At 34.6% G+C, this 21,417-nt stretch overlaps 1 protein-coding gene across 3 annotated transcripts; it reads left to right on the forward strand.

The window, feature by feature from the left end:
* The first annotated feature begins 969 nt into the window (after nt 1-969).
* Nucleotides 970-4,857, forward strand: LOC113865504 (probable protein phosphatase 2C 9). Of its 3 annotated transcripts, none has more exons than XM_027500121.1 (6): nt 970-1,672; nt 2,641-2,880; nt 3,144-3,420; nt 4,095-4,249; nt 4,339-4,514; nt 4,599-4,857. In XM_027500121.1, the coding sequence occupies exons 1-5, from the start codon at nt 1,637-1,639 to the stop codon at nt 4,471-4,473; spliced, it is 843 nt and encodes a 280-aa protein (XP_027355922.1). In that variant the 5' UTR covers nt 970-1,636; the 3' UTR covers nt 4,474-4,514; nt 4,599-4,857. The 3 variants fall into 3 exon arrangements, with proteins under 3 accessions (XP_027355922.1, XP_027355914.1, XP_027355907.1); XM_027500113.1 differs by having other exon boundaries at nt 970-1,313; nt 1,574-1,672; nt 4,339-4,780; XM_027500106.1 differs by having other exon boundaries at nt 1,225-1,384; nt 1,574-1,672; nt 4,339-4,780.
* Nucleotides 4,858-21,417: the final 16,560 nt, after the last annotated feature.

The raw sequence follows: 21,417 nt of genomic DNA on the forward strand, positions 1-21,417 counted from the left end.
CCATAAAACATAAATTTATCCCTTTTTGTGTAAAGACTGCGAAGGTAAACTTCGTAAGAAGATAGAAATTGCACGTATACTAGTACTAGAAGGTAGAAAGATAAAAAAGGGTTTAACTTTTCTTATATTTACGATAATTTTTGTAAATATTTGTTAGTGTATGAATTTTGGTTTTATAAAAGAATTTTAAAAAGTAGTATTTAATGTGTGTGCACGTGTAAAGGGTGAATTTAGTTTGACCTTTAAATTTTATTTGTAAAACTAAAAGCTTTGAACTATTTCATAAATAGTTGACGGCATGTGATCATAATTTTTATTTTTCTTGTTTGAATTTAAAATTTAAACTGGAAATCCAGAATTTTGGGTGAGATGCTTGTTAGGGAGCTGGGATGAGTGGTGCAGGGCCACATGAACCAAATAGCTCTGCAATTGTAATTTGACCATTCAGCTTTTACTGGTATATGAAGTAGCGGGTGGACCTGTGGTATAATTTAGAACAAAAAACAAAAAATGTTTCTGACTTTCTGAGACTGTCAGCAGTGTCTATCACCTATCCCTAACAATTTAACTTCATCTAAAATTAAGCCGGTGCCCCACAAGATTCCTTGCCTTCAAAGTTGCAAACTTCTGTGTTCTTCACTCTCACATTTGGCATTTAATGTCCTGTTTGAAAAATAAAAATCTAAAGATTAAACCCATGACACTTTTTTGTCGTCAATTGCTGATTTGTATGTTTCCATGCTCAGAAAGTTAATGTCCTGTCTGAAAAATCTAACCTGCAGGGTTGACTTATTTAATGCAGATCCATTTTCCCTTATAATATATATATATATATATATAAATCTCATTTTCTTATATGCTTCATTAAAAAATAAAATAAAACGTTTTGTTAATAAATTTGTTTTTGTTATCCTTTTGGGACAAGAGTTAGAGCACTAATGAGAGAATTGAGGGTAGAAAATTTTGCTGACTTTTGAAGTCTTACAAGTCCCCACCCCAACCAATGGCTGTTTATACGAACTCTGAAACCTCAAAACAGCTGTAATAATCAAACAAATTGTGTCAGCGTAGCAATAAAAACAACAAATACAAAACTGCAAAGTCAATAAGGGCAAGCTCTGCCTTTTGGCAGCCATTGCAAACAAGACTTCTCAACAAGAACAAGACGGTTACACCTTCATCTTCTATTCTATTGTATTCTTTCTTGTTCATAATCTCTTTCTATAAGACGGGGTATTTAAGCTTTCCCTTCGGTGTTCTATGTGATTGGTGTGTCTCTTTCTCCTCATTTCCTACGTAGGACCGCAGAATCGGTAACCACCCACTTCCAATAAAGATCTCTCCTCTCGTTTTCTGTGGAAAAGTTGAAATTTTTGGATTGGTTGTGCCTTTGAACCAGTTGATCATCTGGGTGTTGAAAATTTTCCTTTTTTCTCTTCCTCTTTGGGGAGGGTTGTTCTGCTTGTTAGAATTGCTTGCTTGAGTGATGGGAATATTTTGCTGATAATTCATAGTTCTTGGAAAGTTGTGGAGTTTCTGACGTCAAGTTTTTGTGGAATTTTCGGTTCTGAAGATTAGCAGAGGAGTTAGATGTTGAGTGATAGACAAAAAAGGTGAGGCGGGGCTGAATTATAATATGGATAGTCTCTGTTGCTTCAGCTCTGTCAATCAGGTCAGGATTTCTGCCCTCTTTATTAATGTTATTTTGGAATAATCAATCTCCATGCATACACAATTCCTAAATGTTTTAGGAGATTTTCATGTGTTTTAAAGGGGCCTTAGATGCAGCGTTTGTGTGTTTGAGGATTGAGTGTTGCTGGTGGAGTGAATGGCTCAGGACTGTTCCCAAATTTATTTTTCTAAGCTTTTTTTATTATGAGAATTGAAACATAAGGATAGTTTTCGGGCTTTTAGTCAGTAACATAGTCATCAGAACAGTTGTGGAGAATAAGGGCAACAAATACTAGCAGTCGTGGATTATGACTAAATTGGAGCATATGCTATGCGTTTGATGTTTCAAGGCAGCTTATTGATATGATCATCTGTGTGATTCTTTACCTCCTTTGTGGCTTGAAAAGTTTGATCCCAAACTAAATACTGGCTTGTTTATTGAGTCTTTACATGAGTTTGGTGCTACACAATGCTGGACATAGTTGGAGCATCCAGCATTGGAGTTTCTGTTGTAAACTAGCTAATTTGTGAGGTAAGGGATAAGGCTCATTTCAACGGTTCCTTTAAACATCAAAGCTGTCTAATTAATCTACTTTTGACCCTTGTTTCATTGGTGGTTTTCCGTCTACTTTTGAGCTATATTATATTTCCATCTCCTTTAGGTCCTTATCAATTCGGTTGTTGGTGCTGATAGATAGATAAAATTCTGGGGTTGTGCCATTTTAAGTTTGACATTTCCAAACAAGATGAACTTATCTAGTACAGATTGTGTTTCTCTGTTCTATTTCTGAATGTGGATTGTATTGATCGCTTCCTATTTCCTTTCGTTGCATTTATGTTATGTGCCCTTTGGTAATCAACCATGTACATTTTTTCTTTTTAATCATTTGTTTAATATTTCTTGTACTAATTTGTTAAACAGTAGATTCTTTTGTTATTGTATTTTAACTTTAACTTCCATTGTTTTAGGTGGTTGGAGGAGGACGTTCATCTTACTCTGGCAAGGGCAAGAGCAATCAAAGCTCAGTTAAGTATGGCTTTAGCCTGGTTAAAGGGAAAGCAGACCACCCAATGGAGGACTATCACGTAGCAAAAATTGTCCAGTTTAGAGACCATGAGTTAGGACTTTTTGCTATATATGATGGACACTTGGGAGACAGTGTGCCGGCCTATCTTCAAAAGCATCTCTTTTCTAATATCTTGAAGGAAGTGAGTTATTGAACCAAACTAAAAGTATCGCGTAATGATTATTACCTTAATCACATATGATTCCTTGGTTAAAGTTTTTCCCCTCCTTTTTTTTCTTGTTATATGCTACATATAGTATGGAGTTGGAGACTTTTTGTTTGTTTTAAGCTTCCCATACTTTTTTTTTTTATGATCAATATCAACAGGATGAAATATAATTTGGTTGAACTTGCTGTCTTGATGAAATTTGTAATTTGGCCTAATTTTCTCTTTTATTATTCCAGGAGGACTTCTGGACTGATCCAAATAGTTCCATCATTAGAGCTTATGAGACAACAGATCAGGCTATCCTTTCTCACAGTTCTGATTTGGGGCGAGGAGGGTCCACTGCAGTGACTGCAATTCTTATTAACAATCGGAAGTTATGGGTAGCAAATGTTGGAGATTCACGAGCAGTTCTGTCAAGGAGAGGGGTGGCCATACAGATGACTACTGATCATGAGCCCAATACCGAAAGGGGCATCATCGAGAACAAAGGCGGCTTTGTCTCAAACATGCCAGGTTCTTTAATAAACCTTGACGAGTTAATGTCTATGAGATATTGCTTACATGTTGGATGCGAGATTTATCTCGTCATTCTATGAGATTTCAATAATGTGAAGTGCTTTGGAAAGGTATATTTGCATGAGTCTCATTTGCATTTTCAAAGACAAAGGGAGAAAGAGACACACATAGAAACACATCTTTGTAAAATCAATTTGCCAACATCAGGTTGAAAGCTTATGTTTCAATGAAGATTTACTTTCCTCTGTTGATCAAAGTTTGTGAATGTAGGTGTTGAAATTCATTATTTCGACATCTTTGTTTCAATGAAGACTTGCATATGATGACTACCAATTATATAGCAATCTTGAAAGTAAAGTTACCACCTCTGCCTGACTTACGTTTATTAGAAAAGAGAAAGATAGGTCTAAAGAAAGTTAAAAAACCATCCATTGTGATTTAGTGGTCATAAACTAAAATATTATTAAAACAAAAAGAACATTTCTACTCCTTCCCTTTTGTCCCAGAAGTGTTGGAACTTGGAATGTGTAAATATCTGGTGGCAAATACCCAAAGAAACAAGTTTTGGCATGTTCATGTGAAGTTATATTTACAACATTAATGTGAGTCCTTCCTTGTTCAAGTGTTGTGTAATTTGGAGTAATTTCTTCACATGTTGGGGGTTATATCAGGAGATGTTGCAAGAGTGAATGGGCAGCTTGCAGTTTCTCGAGCATTCGGAGACAAAAACCTTAAATCACACTTACGATCGGATCCCGACGTACAACATAATGACATTCAACAAGATACTGAGCTTCTGATACTTGCCAGTGATGGTCTATGGAAGGTTATCCACCAATCTAATATGTTTCTACCTATTATTTCATAAAATTAATTATTTTTTGCACTTATATATTATAATTGATTTCATTGCAGGTAATGGCAAACCAAGAGGCAGTTGATATTGCAAGAAGGATAAAAGATCCACAAAAGGCAGCAAAAGAACTAGCTGCGGAGGCATTGAAGAGAGAGAGTAAAGATGATATTTCATGCATTGTAGTTCGTTTCTAGTGATGAAAAAGGGAATAGTAGCACTCCTATCAATTTTCAGGGTATATATTTAGTCAATTATGATCATGATTTCCAATATCCCCTACCATTTGTTTCGGGATCTCATTAAATCCATTTATTTTCAGTTTGGGATTTTCTACAGCATAGGTTTTGCCCCTTCCTCTGTAAAATTGAAGTTCTTCAAATTAGGTGGTGCCATTTAGTATCTCATGATTTCTTTTGTGTAGATTAATACCATCATTTTTCTTGGTAATTTGCATTATGATATGGAGCGATGTGAAGATGGACAGAGATTTTACATTTGAACGAGGGAACCATGTGTTTGTAGTAACACAAATTTATTATATACTTGAAAATGTGCTCCTAGCTTGAATGCCCTATTTTCCAACTACAAGTGAGGTTGTCATGCGTGCCATCTTCAACTTTCCAAAATACTGTCTCTATTCCAGATTTTGTCACTAACCAAACCATTACCAATTAGCATCCCAAAGAAAAAAAATGAATTTCGTTATACTTGAGGTGTATTTTGGGGGATGCATGTGTATATTTATATAAAAAAATTATGTACGGTGTTACGAGTTCAAATAATAGACAATTGTTGACCACCACGTCTGAACCCTGTACAATTATCTGTCGCTTTTATTTTGAGTTCAAACACGGCAAGGAAGTGGGTCTAGTTTGACCATAGAGACGTACAAGTCTAAGTGATTCTTTATTGTTCAAGTTTGGATTCATTGGCCATGGAGTTTCGAGGCAAAGAAACATGGATTTTGTTTGATGATGTGTAACATTAGGCAAAGACCATGGATTTTTTTTTTCACAAATTAATATAAGACTTTTTCAGCATTTTTGTCATTATATTTATTTTGTCTTCATTTTCACACTTTTTAAAATTTTTCAAGAGGTCATTTATCTCAAATTATTTTAAGTCAAGTACACTCAATCTTAAAAGTAAAATAAATGTATTTCAGTTATTCATCTAAATTTTTTTCAAGTAAAACACATTTAATATTGAAGTTCTTAGTTACTAAAAAGTAAATATATTTTATTAGTAAATATAGTATAAATTAATTTTTTAAAACTATAGTCAATTACATAGTCTTATATTTATATAATTTTCAGATTTCTCTTATTTTAGTGCATATTTAATTTATTCACATGTTCTTTTTGCTGTAAATTTATTAAGAGTCTGCTTCTTGTTTGTGTTTTTTTTTACACTGACACAATTACTCTCTGCCCTCATCAACATTTGAGATGTCATATAATATCTATGATTTTTAGAATATTTGGAACAAGTGCTATTTATGAGTTGACAATAAACAATAGAGTAAGTTGTGTTACAAAACGGGACATAAATATTATAAAATAAAATATCAAAACAAAAATAACTTTACTTCTCAACATTTGAGTTATAAAAGTTAGAAGATAGATCATTTTTTCAATAAGTAACAAATAAGCATTGTTTCATTATTTTTGTTTACATCTCTTTTTGTTTTTTCAGTTATTTGAATTATTTGTTGTTTTGATGTTTGTATTTTGGCCATTGCCATTATCTTAAAATTTTTAAGTAATAATATTACTAACATAAATCATATCAAGACTACACTTTTATACTTCTCTTAAGTCTTTTTCACTTTATTCCTAATTTTGCACTCAAAATCTTTTACTTCTTGAAAACTTTTGTTCTATTGTCATTACATTTGAAATAGTCATTTTTACTTTCCAAGTACATTTTGCTTGCGTTTATTTTAAATTTGAGCTCTCTAAAATACTCTTTTTAATATATTCTTGATTATTAGTTAAAATTTATTAAAAATTATAAAAATGATGTGAATCATATTTTTTCATTCTTAATTTAATATTTCTTTCTCTCTCAAATTTTATAGTTTTAATATATTTTAACTAATAATAAAAAATATGTTAAAATAGTATGTTACTAATATTTTTCTTTAAATTTTAAATATCTTAATATCTACTTAGCAAATTGTAAGAATTGATTCTTTCTATTGCAACATATAAAAGTTATAGTTATAATTAATTTAATCATTGTCTCAATTGAATTTAATAATTTAAGATTGATTTCTCTTAATCAAATTTATCAAACTCTTGAGTAAATAAACTTTTAAAAGTTTAAATAATATTTTTAATGTGAATATGTTAAATTATTATACTCTATTCAAGATTTAATTGAAGTCAGGTCTAGGTATATATGGATTCCTCATGATAACTTGGTTCATGACCCCTACTGATAGACTACCTGACACTAGTCTTGTTATAGATGTAGAAACCCTTCTAGAGGAGTCTTTGAGTGCCCATAAGCATGTCTAACCTACGGATTGTAATAGTATAGCATTTCAACACCTATTAGGTATAGGCTACCCTAACCAATAGTCAATGAATTATTTATTTTGAAACAATAGGGATGCAGGGGAGAAATCCTTCCTTGGACTAATAAATGACCTAATTTTCATTTATAGTTTAGATTTTCTCACAATTTTTTAGCTGAGGAATAGCCTCAATAAAGCTGATTTGACAATAAAAAAATTAATTTGGATAGTTTTGAGAAAGTATATGTTGTTGGGTATGCTATAGTAATTTGGTGGTGTTGGAATTCTAACAAGGTTAAGGCTTCTGTTATATCTAAGTCTAAGTATTGCATTCACCTAAAAATCACTCAATGTAGCTAGTTTGACTGGTTCTTGTCCTCTATCTATGCTAGTCCTCATGAAAGATTTAGAACTGAGTGTTGGCAAGAGTTAGTCTAATTTAACTCATCCATTAATGCCCTTGGTGTGTAGTATGGGACTTCAATTTTGTTCTCTATGACTTTGAAAAAGTAAGAAGAAGACATGCTAATATCTCTAGTATTAGAAAACTAGCTAATTGCCTTGACACTAGTGGATTATAAGATTTAGGTTTTAAGAAATCTCTTTTTACTTGGCAAAAGGGAGTTTTGAAAGAAAGGTTAGATAGAGTTGTGGCCAATAACCCTTGGAGATCTCATTTCCACAATAGTTCTGTAATTTATATTCAATCCTTAAGTCTAATCATCATGCTCTCTGATTAAAAGTTAGAGATAGTAACAATTCTCACCAAATCAGTAAGTCTTTTAAATTCTTAGCCCATTGAATTTCTCATAAAGACTTTCATACCCAAGTGAGGAATTCTTGGTTCCCCTCTAGCTCCTAGACAACTAATGTTTCTAGATTTCAAACCAATATTTCTGAATGAAATAAGTCTGTATTTGATAACATATTTATGAGGAAAAAACATATTTTTAGTAGAATTGAGAGAATTTCTAAGAAATTGACTATAGAAGACAACCCTTTTCTCTAAAATCTTACGAAATCTCTCTTGGAGGAATATTAACTAATTTTAGATAATGAGGAAACCTTTTGGTATCACCACTATAGGGATAATTGGATTAAACTTGGAGATAGGAATACTAGATACTTTCACAAAGTTGCAATGATTCGTAGACAAAACAATTTAATTGAAGCCCTTAAAAATGATAATAAAAAATGAGAATATGACCCTGTGAGACTGAAAGCCATTGCCTTAAATTACTTTCAAGATATCTATTTTGATTCTACTCCTCAGACTACTGACCTATACAGTCTGAATACTTATCCTCCTAAAAACCTCTGACTGTAACAGCCTGACAACTTATTTAGGATTGATGATTGTCCCCACAACTTATCTAGAGACTGTGTATAGTTGAGGATAACTTAAAGAAATTGATTAGGAATACCTATATTAACTAAACACATTTACTTTTCAGTGGCCTATCACTTAAGAACTCCAAAATTAAGTGTGCTTAACTTAGGGCAATTATGGGATGGGTGACCTTATGGGGAGTTCCAAAAAAGTGTGTGAGTAAGGACGAAGTACACTGAAAGGCCTCGTGTTGGTTTGTGCTAAAGTAATGTGTGGTAGTATGTTTGTGACTCTAAACTAGGGATGAGACTGTGGATGCCTTATTAAGGAGAGTAGTGGACATTCTGGAAAGGCAAAATGAGCTAACTCCTAATCGTGGTTTGTTTGAGTTATGCAAAAACAAACCTTCCCAATTTTGCCATCCCAATTTTGTGGCTGGTTTGATCTTGATGGTGCTCAATTATGGATAGAAGAGTTAGAGAAGATCTATGAAGCAATGGTTTGTATTGAGGAGAAGGTAACTTATGCTACCTTCATGCTCATAGGGGAGGCTAAGTATTGGTGGCGAATTACTCGCTAGTAGTTAGATACGGAAGGAGCCATTGTAGATTGACAGACATTTCATCGCCGATTCCTTGAGAAGTATTTTCTGGAAGATCTCTGAAGGAGGAGATAACAAGAGTTCCTAACTTTGACACAAGGACAAATGAGTATTGGGGAGTATGCGACAAAGTTTGATGAGTTGTCAAAATATTGCCCATACTTTGCACAAGCTAATTATAGGTCCAGGTGTTCTAAGTTTGAAAGTGGACTACACCCTGACATCAAACAAGCCATTAGTTGTCAACAGGTGCGTCATTTTCTAACTTTGGTGGATAGATGTCATATCTATGAGGATGATAATAAGAATCAAGGACGATACTAAGAATCGTCAAGCTTTGTGGAGGAATACTAGTCCTCAACGTCCTGCAAGCATTTTGGGTTTTAAAGGTAAAGGAATTCAAGAGAAGCGTAAGCCTTACTTTAATCCAATGCATAGTTACAGGAGTGAACCTACTAGAAGTCCAGGATCTAGTAGTAGAAGTGTGAATCGACCTACTCTTGTGTCCCACAATTGTGGAGGTCCTCATTTTAGGTTACAGTGTCATCAATGACCTTCCTTTTGTCTTAAGTGCCAAAGAATGAGACATCTTGGCCATTTTTGCAGGCAACCTACTAATAACTTGGTTAGAGAAAGTTGTGGTAACCCCAGCCAAAGTCAACGGAATGGAAATAGCCAAAGTAAAGTGAGGAATCAAAATCCCAGTAATGTTTCTCGAGTTGGTAGTGGAAGGCCAAATACTAGAGGATGAGTGTTCATTATGAGCGGTGCTGAGGCTGCTCAAGCTGAGAATCTAATCCAGGGTACATTCATTCTAAATGGGACTCTTTTTAATGTGTTATTTGACTTTGGCACCACATATTCTTTCATTTTTTAATCCTGTGTGAGGCGATTAGAATTACCTACCCTTGTCATGAAGTACGATGTTATTGTTTCTACCCCTGCAAATGATCCTATGATCGCATCTCGTGTTTGTTTGAGTTGTTTGCTTCAAATTAAAGGTAGAAGTTTCTTTGTTAATCTAATTTGCCTACCTCTTTCCAAGTTAAATATTATTCTTGGAATGGATTAGCTTTCGACCAACCATGTTTTGCTAGATTGCCAAAACAAGACCTTGTCTTTTACTCTTCTTGACCTGATTATTTCAAATGATCTTGAAGTTGAGAATTTGAAAGTCTCAACTACTCTAGCGAGTGACCCACCCTCTAGAAAGATACAACTGTATGTACTATTAGCTTCATTAGATGCTAAGAAAGACATTAGGCTAGATGATCTCCCTGTAGTTTGCGAATTTCCTGAAGTGTTTCCAGACGATATTCTTGGATTACCTCCGTCGAGAGAGATTGAATTTTCAATAGATATAATGCCTAGAGTAGGTCCAATCTCTCCAGCGCCTTATAGAATGGCACATGCAAAATTGTTTGAATTAAAGACACAACTAAAGGAACTTTTGGCTAAGCAACTAGTGAGACCTAGTGTTTTGCCATGGGGAGTTCTAGTTTTGCTTGTCAAAAAGAAAGATGGAAGTATGAGACCTTGTGTCAAGTATTGACAATTAAATAAGGCTACTATTAAGAACAAGTACCCACTGCCTCAGATTGATGATTTGATAGACCAACTGAAAGGAGCATATGTATTCTCAAAGATAGACTTGACATCCGGATATCATCAAATTCGAGTTAAAGAGGAAGACATAGTGAATATCGCTTTCTAAACTCGGTATGGACATTACGAGTATTAAGTTATGCCTTTTGGTGTATCAAATGCGCCTGCAGTGTTCATGGACTATATGAATCGCATATTTCATCCTTTCCTAGATCAATTTATTGTAGTATTCATCGACGATATCCTCATCTATTTCGGTAACCACGAGGAACATTTTAAACACTTGAGGATTGTTCTTCAAATCTTGCGTGAGAAGCAACTATACGCCAAGCTCTCCAAGTGTGAGTTTTGGTTGGAGAAGGTCCAATTTCTAGGACACGTGATTTCGAAAGAAGGCATTGTTGTAGATCCTTTTAAGGTTGAAGTTATTTTGAAGTGGGAGCCACCTAAGATAGTCACTGAAGTTAAGAGTTTCCTAGGACTCGCAGGATACTATCGTCGTTTGATTGAAGGTTTCTCGAAGATAGCCATGCCTTTAACTCGCTTGACCTGCAAAGATCAACCTTTTGAGTGGAATCAAAAGTGTGAAGATGCTTTCCAAAATCTAAAGATGAGATTAACTTCTACACCAATCTTGATTCTTTCAGATCCTTAAGAGAAATTCGAGGTGTATTGTGACGCTTTGCATCATGAACTTGGGTGCATGCTAATGCAAAATAGGAAAGTAGTAGCCTACACGTCTCGTCAGTTATGCCTACATGAGAGGAACTATCCAACCCAAGATCTTGAACTTGCGGCCGTAGTTTTCACACTGAAGATATGGCGACATCATGTCTATGGAGTGAGGTTCGAGGTATTTAGCGACTACAAGAGCCTAAGATACTTGTTCGATCAAAATGAGCTAAACATGCGTCAGGAAAGATTGACAAAATTTCTCAAGGATTACAATTTTGAGCTACATTATCATCTTGGCAAAGTGAACGTCGTACCTGATGCTTTAAGTCGTAAGTCTCTTCATATGTTGTCCTTGATGATCAAAGAGTTAGAAATGCTAGAATCATTTAGAGATCTTAACTTAGTCACTCAATTTACTTATACGGAGTGTAGTATTATGAAATCTTAAGATCACTAATGAGTTCTTGGAGCAAGTAAGATTGGCTCAGAGGGATGACCAGTATTTGCTCGAAAGGTTGGAAGCAAAGAAGAAGGGAAAAGAATCCCACATTTACTAAGATGATGAAGGATTGATCAAGAACAAGGAGCGAATTGTATTCCTAATAAAGAAGATTTAAGAAAAATGATCTTGGAGGAAACTCATAAAAGTGCTTCAGTATTCATCCCAGATCCACTAAGATGTACCAAGATTTAAAAAAGAGTTTTGGTGGCCTAGAATGAAAAAAAGCGATAGTTGAATTTGTAGTTGCATGTCTAACATGCCAAAAGGTGAAGATAGAACACCGAAGACCAGCTGGACAGTTGCAACCGCTAAGCATTCCCGAATAGAAGTGGAGTGACGCTATATGGGTTATAGTGGATCGACTCACTAAATTAGCCCATTTTCTTCCAATAAATATGAAGTACTCTCTGGAGCAACTGACTCAAATGTACATCAAGGAGATTGTTCGACTCCATGGCATGCCAGAAATTATCGTCTCAGATAGAGATCCTCATTTTACTTATAGGTTTTGGCAGAGTCTTCATCAAGCTCTAGGGACAAAGTTGAGCTTAGCTCAACCTATCACCCTCAAATCGACGGGCAATAAGAGAGAACTATCCAAACTTTGGAAGATCTTTGATGAGCTTGTACGCTAGAGCAAAGAGGCCAATGGGAACAACATCTTCCTTTGATCGAGTTCATGCACAACAATTGCTATCATTCAAGTATTGGCATGACACCATACGAAGCATTGTACGAATGTTGATGTAGAACGTTTTTATGCTGGTACGAGGCCGGTGATAATCTACTTATTGGTCTCGATATAATCCAAGAAACCTCCAAAAAGATCAAAGATATTCAAGAGAGAATGAAGATGGCTCAAGATCGACAAAAGAGCTACCATGATAATCGAAGGAGACCCTTAGAATTTGAAGAAGCAGACCATGTATTCCTAAGAGTAAGCCCGATTACTGGAGTAGGTAAAGCCCTAAAGTCTTACAAACTCCACCCAAAATTCATTGGTCCCTACCAAATTCTAAAGAAGATTGGAAGTTCGGCCTACCGAATCATGCTACCTTGGAACTATCCAATCTCCATGATGTCTTTCATATCTCCCATCTTCGTAAATACATTCCTGATCCTTCACATGTAGTAATACCTGACCAAATTAATTTGAAAGAGAACCTGACTATTGAGGTTGAACCTTTTTAGATCAGTGATTGAAAGGTTAAGCAGCTTAGGAATAAAGAAATTTCTTTGGTGAAAGTGCATTGGAATGTTGATAATGTAGAAGATGTCACATGAGAAAGAGAGAGTGACATGAGAAATGCCTATCCGCATCTATTCGACTCAGGTTAGAAATTTTAAGGACGAAATTTTTCTAAGTATGGAAGTTTTGTAACGCTCCAAATTTTATCAACTTTGCTAGTGACTCTTAGATCTTGTTTGTTTGCTATTTCCAGCTTTGCTAGTGTCAGAATAAGTAGCTAGGTACTGAATTTTCTATTTTATTCTCTAAAAAGAGTAATGACTTAGACCTCTAGGTTCTGCATTTTAGAGTAACTGCATGCAATTCACTTGGCTTCGATATCATCCAAGATTTCCCTGATTATTTTCAGCTATGATTGCCCAAAACACCCTTGAGAATCTTGTTCAAAAAGCCAAATTTTGTCTCATTTAAATTATTAGAAAATCATAATTATGCACCTCAAAAAACGTGATATTTTGTAATCATCGCACTAAATTTTGTAAATATTCCTCCATTTCTCCTTCAAGTTTTGTGCTATAAAGGTGTGCTTTTCTTCTTGGTGTTGTTTTCTCGGACCAACCAAGTTTTCTTGGAGATCAAAGAGTTTCAGCCCTTTTCTTCTTCATTTCACGCTTCAAACTCAAAAGTAAGGGGGAGTTCTTACTTACTTGTCTTTAATTGCTTTCTTTTGGCTGTATTTTGAAAAAATCCTTGAAAAGTTTATGTTTTTCTCTTCCATAACTCTTGATAAGGTGAAGTTATCCCTTGCATGTTAATATTTTCTTTTGTACTTTATTTTTCTTGCCCTTAATGTTTGTTTTTGCTTTGGATGAAATGATTTCTTGGAAAGCTTTGATCTTTGGTACTTGCATGTTGATTTTTCCTTGTGCATGTCTCAGATTTACACTTGATTATTTGATTCCTATGTTTAAATGGCTTTCTACCTTTGAAATGATAAATCCGTGAGCTTGCATATCAAGTTTCTCTATTTGCATGTCCATTCTATGCCTTGTATGTTCGATTTTTCCCTTCCTTCAAACTTGATCTTCATTTCTATATAAAACCTTGAATTTGGATGATGAAGCAATGTGTTTGCATGATAGTTTTTACCTTGCATGTCTCAGATTTCTTGTTCTTCTAAGCTTGGTTCTTTCTTGATATAAGTCTATCTCCTTGGATGATGAAAACTAAGTGTTGGAGTGCTGTAAACCTTTGTGTATGCCTCGATTTTACCTCTTTTAACTTGAAACCTCTTTGAAATAAAAATTTTGCACTTAGATATCTTGGCTAAAGCTTTGAAAGATGCTAAGAACTTCACTTTTATATATAAACTTACAGCCTTGATAAATCTTAACACATGCAAAGTGAAAGAATTAAAGTTTTGGCCTTGGAATGATGAAAACCGTGTTGGATTGTATATGGTATTGTGTGATTTACCCTTGCTTATAAGTTGGGTAGATAGACTTGAGTGAATAGTGTTGTGCTTTCTCAGTTTTTGTTGTTGGCATGTTGTTGTTTTTTTGCAAGTTTGGTGAATTGACTTGTGTGAATTTTGATGCATGACTTGATGTTTACCTTGATAAAATGTTGGGAAAACTCTAAATTTGCTAGTGGGTAATGTGCTGAAAAAATGTAGATGATGTGAACTGAACACCATTCATTCTTGGTTTTTGTTACTAGGAAACCGTGAAAAAATATTATGTGATGCATGGCTGAAAAATTTATGTTACTTGCTGTTTGCTATGAAAATGTGCCATGAAGCTACTATCTAGCTAGAATCACATGCATTATTCGCATTCTACTATGACAAACTTGGTGATCTATATAAATGTGCAGCTAATTTGATTCTAAAACTCTATGAACTTGATGATCTAGTACCCTTAGGCTGTTGGAATAAAAATGGACTATGGCAAGTGTACCCATCGAGAAGTAATAAAGGGTTCTTAAATTAAGTTTCTGAAATATCGTCCCACAAGAATTGATTTTCAATTACTAAGAATTTCTTAATTCAACTTTTTAAGCTTCAAAGATACGAGATTAATTAAAAACAAGAATTTATAAAATCAATTATAAAACTAAGAGAAAGGAATACAATGCACGTCTTGTTTAAACTTATCGGAGAGAAACCTATGGCATATAGGTCTTCTCATTCAATCCTTTATGTTATTTTTCTATTTAACTCTAAATCCGATTTTCTTGTGATAACCAATCATTCATACTAATACTATTAATACCCAATGGTCATGCAATATTAATATTCTTTTCTCTAAATTAATATCCCCAATGGTCATGCAATACATCAGTTTGAGAAAGCTTGAGGAACCTATGAACTTGTTAATTTAATAACGATTAGAAGAGAAAGATTGGTTTGGTCCACCTAATCCTTTGTCTCGTTTTACCCTATAGATCTATTAATTAACCGAGGTATGGTCGCCTGACGATATAATTAATTAGGATTACGAAAGAAGCGCAATAAGATAAAATCTAATCACAAAACGGAAATCAAATTTAAATTCAAATATCAAAATTCCATAAATTCATGAACAATAGTTCTCATAGTCCTAGCTATGGACTTAGTTACTCATGCTAAAGAAAAGAACTAAAATAATAATAAATAAAGCCATAATCAAAAGAAATAGCAAACTAGAGTGTGAGATGTGTTCTCGGTCTTCAAGTACGATCGCTTGAAACTCCAAGTCTCGCCAAACATGTGCCAAGGATCCCGTGCAAGAGAGACGAGATTAGATGTATTCTCGAGGCAAAGCCAAGATGTCAAAGGGTTCTTTTACGATGCATGAGATCTTCCCTTTTATAGGATTTGAAAACCCTAAAAACTATTCATAATTGGGCTTCTTGCAGATGAGCACAGTCGTGCAAGGCCTTAAGCACGACCGTGCATGGGCTTGAAGCACCCCCGTGCTTATTGAATGGGTCTGGGCGTGCTGACTACTGCGAAGCTCTAATCTTCCATCAACTTGGGCCTAAAATGCACCCAAAATACACTTGCGGTCTCTTTATACCAAACTGCACAATTAAATATAAATTAGTGTAAAATCCAAATAAAATAAAGGTCAAATATGAATATATGGGCTGTAAAAGAGGGCCTAATTACAGACTTATCAATAGACTTGATGAAAACCTTATAATCTAGCTATATTGTGAGAAATTGAGTATGAGGAAGAAAAGTCAGCTTATGTTCTGCGAGAAAAAGAGAAAAATTGAGAGGAAAGAACCTTGTGTGCTTGAAGATTAATTCAATTACTTGATGGTCTAAGAGGAGCCTAAGTTTGATTGAGATATCTGATGGAGAGTGAAAAATTGAGAGGTAATAACCTTGTGTGCTTTTGAATTAATTCAACTAATTGATGGTTTAGAAAGAGTTTAAGTTTGATTGAAATCCCCTAATGGAGAATGAAAGACTAAGAGGTAAGAGTTAAGTAAATTTAGGATCTAATTCAATTATTTAATGGTTTAGAAGGTGCTAGAGGTTGATGAAAAAGAATAGCATAATTAGGAGGAACTTGGATGGTAGAATTATATGGATTGAAAGATGAGATTGAATTAAACTAGAAGAACTAGACTTGTAATATGAAAAGAATAGGATGAACCGAGAAGAAGGATTATAATAATGAAAAGATGGATTGTTTGAGGGAATAATGAATTGAATGAATTGACTAAGCTATAATCAAGACTACAAAATGCTGCACTAAAATATCCATGAGTATGAAACTATGATGAAAATTCTAATATAAGCTATGAGCCCTCGAAATTGTTCTACTTTGAAACTAAATGAAACTCATGGAATCTATCTATGCTGCTAAGCTTGTAATGGCTTCTAGCTCTATTCTCTATTCTATGATGCTAACCTTATGATGGCTTCTATTATTACTGTGCTATAGCCTCCAAACGGATAAATGAAATGATAAAACTATCAAAGAAAACTGAAAAATGCTACATTATGCATCATACTATCTATTGAACAACTCGATGGCATTACGAAGGCACAATTGTAGGTATTGGAGGTTCGGTCCCGAGTACACCTCCAGGAGGTGGCAAAAGGGGGAACAACTAACCCAAGTGGCATAGCTCCCTGTAGCCAAGTTGTGACCCACTTGGAAGACCTTAGCCAAACCCGACAAGGACTCCACATCCTAGGATCGTTGAGGTCCATTCCTGAATGCGTGCCAAATGGCACCTCGCATCAAAATGATGTGTTACTATTTCTAATTCTATTTTTAATCTTACTGTGCAAGAAAGTAGGGAATGGAGATTTTCAATCGCCATACGACTTGAATCTATCTATCTATCTATCTCTATGCTAAAAGCTGGGCAAGTCACCAATCATAGAGGAATGGGATCCCCATGCTTCATCTGCATGCTATTGAGACATGAGAGACTATATGGGTGAGATTGAAACTTGCATTCATGCATCATAGGCATTATTACTAGAAATGAATGATTGGTTTTGATAATGAATATGGATATTGTCTGTCATTCTACTATACTATTGAATACTTGATGATGGTGAATGCTGATTATTGGATTTGCCTGTAATTGTGATGCTGCCTTCCTAGGGTATGGCTAATTGATTGTTGTTTGTGTGTGAAGAACTGACCCCTTTGAATTGTGTTGCATTGTGTTGTTTTTTCTTTATCTATATAGATGAACAGGAACAAGGTGAAGGTATGGATCCTTCCTTCTGAGGACGACATGTGGGTATTTGACTTTGTGGCTTAGCAGAGTATCTTCTGCGGATTAGCTCGAGTGATTCATGGACTAGAGAGTGGAGACTCATGGATCGCCCAGTTTGTTGCTGATACCCCCTATAGAGATAGTGTTTTCTGTTCCTCTTTGTGACACTCAATTATCCTACCCTACTTTATCTGCTTCCCCGACTCCTATGTTAGTTAATCATCGTACTCCCATTTTTAGGCTAGCCCCCATACCTGAGCCTTTTCCTTTTATGCACCTGTTTTCCCCACTTGTACCAACTGAGAGAGATGTCTATGTGGTGGAATCCTCTATTAGGTACAATACTATGCCATCTTATATACATCTTGCTTATCCATCTACCTTGTCACCCATTGCTGTTACTCGTTCACCTCATCGCACTGCTAGATGGATAGCGGAGAACGATGGAGATTCTGTTGTTGCTGCTTCTAGTTTTGCTTCTCCTACTTCTTCTGAGGAGTTTGATCCTATTGAATATTACTCTTCTTATGACTGATGTTTTTATTTGCTTATGTATCAGGGGAACTGCTCTTAGGAAGTCTGGTTATATTATGTTATGATTATTGTATTTGGATAATGCTATCTTACTTTAAACTATGACTATTTGACTAGTTGGATCAACTGATATTTAATATATTAATGTATTATCAGATTATGAGACTGTGATTAATCTTACTCTATTATACTATTAGCAATGAGATGTGTGGAATGATAACTTATCTATTGAATGATGAAATGTGAAAACCATATACATGTCAACTCTCTCTCAAAAAGGGAACCTATACTTATATTTATATGAGGAAAGAAAAATAAAATTTTATACCAGATTTTGGTGTTTTCTAAGTTACTATATTATATTATGATGGTATCAGAGCTTGAGTAATTTAGAGTCGTTATACTAACCATATTAGGATCCATTCTAAGGTGACCATAAATGAAGTTAAAGCCTCTTTATTTAGGATTGGCAACTTCAAGTCTCCTGACCCTGATAGCCTCCATGCAATTTTTAAGATAAATCAGTTGGAGTTCTTAGGTCATTTTATCCATGATTTTGTTTTAGACATTTTTAATAATCATGAGAAAATTTCTATTGTTAATGAAACTAGAATTATCTTAATCCCTATGACCAACAATCTTGAATACATAAAAAGTTTTAGACCAATATCCCTTTGTAATGTTAGCTATAAAATTATCACTAAAATTTTAGCCAATAGACTTAGAAGCTCTCTTTTCTACCTGATCTTTGAAAACCAATCCAGCTTCATTCATGGGAGGCAAGGGATAGATAACTCCTTAATTGTTTAAGAAATCATGCATTCTTTTAGTAAATTAAAATGTAGGAATGGTAACATGATCCTTAAAATTGACTTGGAAAAAATAAATGATCGACTGAGATGTAAGTCTAAGTCTAAAGGTGACTTAAGCTTTAGGAACTTGCAAATGCTTAACTAAGCTTATTTAATGAAATTGTATTGGAGATTGATTACTTCCCCGTTGCTCTGGGCTCAAGTCCTCTCTAGTAAATACAAATTTTATATTGGCGAAATCCCCAATTTAGGCACTAGTAATTTCTCTTCCCACCTATGGAAAGGCATGTGTTCTATGTGGCACATCTTCTCCCAAGGGTTAGGTTGGGTTGTGGGTAATGGGTTAATTGCTAAATTCTGGACAGACAATTGTCCTCACATTTCTAATATATCTAGCCTTGCTTTTCATCCTATTCTAGAGGCTGATTTAAGCCTCCTGTTATTCTATTTTTTGATCAGGGTGAATGAGATTTGAATATGATTAAAAATGATCTTCCCCCTTTAATCTACGACTCCATTTCCTGCTTAAAACTCCCTACTATACTGGGGTGCAGGACACTATTTTTTGGAAATCCAATAGGAATGGAATTTTTTCTATTAAATGTGCCTACAATTTGGTTTACGCTAATAATCATAATTTCAATTCAAATACTGCTTTATTTAAATTGATTTGGAAATGGGATGACCTCCCAAAGTGATCCTTTTTTTGTGGAAAGTTGCTTATGAAAGGCTTTTGACCAATGTTAAAAGGCATATAAGAGGCATGGCTAGTGATTCTTTCTATCTTAGATGCAATTATGCTCCTGAGACTATCATGTATGTGCTTAGAGATTGTCATTTTGCTAAACAGGTTTGTAAACAATTTATTCTCCATCAAAATTGGGCTTATTTTCTTAGTAATGACTTTTTACCTGGCTGTAGCACAATCTGACATGATATAATAGGAATAACCTCATTGATTGGAATAGACTTTTGGTATTGTTATATGGCATCTTTAAAAAAATAGAAATGCATCATTATTTCAAAGTTCATGCCTTCAAGTTACTGCTCTCATTCATCAAATTTTATGTGATTTGATCACTTTAAACTTGGCTGTAGGGGCAAATCTAAGGTGATTCTCACTATTACAAATTACCAGCGTCAAATTAAATGGAATCTCCCTCCCTTCTAGCAGCTGAAGCTTAATATTGATGGTGCTGTTTCTTTAAATTCCAACACTGCTAGTTGTGGTGGCCTTATTCGTAATGACAAATGACAATTTGTGGCTGAGTTTACTCTTGTTTGGAAGCCTGTTCTCCCATTGAAGCAGAATTATGGGGTATATTTCTTGGTCTCCAGCTTGTTATTCAAAATAATATCTCCAACATTTGGATTGAAAGTGACTCCAAACAAGCGATATCTCTTCTTCTTACAGTTCAAAATTATTTTCATCCTCTATATCATCTAATTCTTAGCATTAGGTGTAACATCCTTATTTTATTAAGTATGATAAGGAAATAGTTTTGAAGTCGAGAAGGAAGAATTAAATTAAATCTATTTCTCAATTAGAGTAATACGTGAAATAATAAAGTATTTTACTCAAGATTATAAAACTTAAATATAAAGTAATGAAAATTTAAACAAATTTAATAAAAGCCTTGACATAACATCAATATATACACATACATTGTTCTAACGAATTTACAGAGGTTTAACATTAGTAAAATTTACATCAAAATACATTAGGAGTCTTTTACATTATTTACAAATTTACAACATATAACAAGTCCTAATGAGCAACCTATCCCCCAAAGATCGAAGAGACACTAGTCATCCCGTGCCATCCTTGTATCATCTCGATATCATCGAAGTTGAGATCATCATCTGATTCGAGATACAGATCACCTGAGTTTACAATAACCTGTGTACTAGTAATCCGCTTAAACGTTCATCGAGATGGTCTTCCAAGATGATTATGATCATGATATGTAAACAGGTAGTTCAAGGCTGTTAGGGTCCTTACGGTGCCAGGAAATGTGTATACACAAAGGGTATGATGTACTCTACTTACAGGAAAATAAAAAGGAATACTATAGACTAATTCCAATTCCATCATAATAATATCCCTAGGCACATCATTAACATGCACAACGATTCTAAAGCAACAAAATCTCTTATACTCTTTAAATACATAATTAAGTCTATTAATTACAGAACAATATACAAGCCTAATTCCCTCAGTGGATGCTGTCATCCTGGTACATAGCTAAGCATGCATTCTCAAGTAAATCAATGATACAGATAAAGAAATAATGCAATCATCATATAACAAGATCATCAATTATCTAACTTATTGTACTTGGGTCCATTACTACTTAAACTTTCATTTCTCTCTTTCACTGCCCTGAGATCTCTTGAGGTCTTTCTTAGCATAGATAGTTGCTGGATAGCTGCAGCTACATGAATACAACGTGTGTTGACCCGGTCTCTTTTAGCAAAAGTATAATAAGGAGTATTAGTTAGGAAACGAGTGTGAGGCCTGTGGTGCTCTTACTCTCATTTGTCTTGCGCAATTCAATAGGAGCATCTACCACTCTCATTTTCCCAAGACTTCTCAATCGTCCTCATCTTTCACACTCTTAGTGTACCTTTGAACTAT

The sequence above is a fragment of the Abrus precatorius genome, unplaced genomic scaffold (assembly GCF_003935025.1).
Source record: "Abrus precatorius isolate BTA unplaced genomic scaffold, Abrus_2018 Scaffold10, whole genome shotgun sequence".
NCBI classification, from domain to species: domain Eukaryota; kingdom Viridiplantae; phylum Streptophyta; class Magnoliopsida; order Fabales; family Fabaceae; genus Abrus; species Abrus precatorius.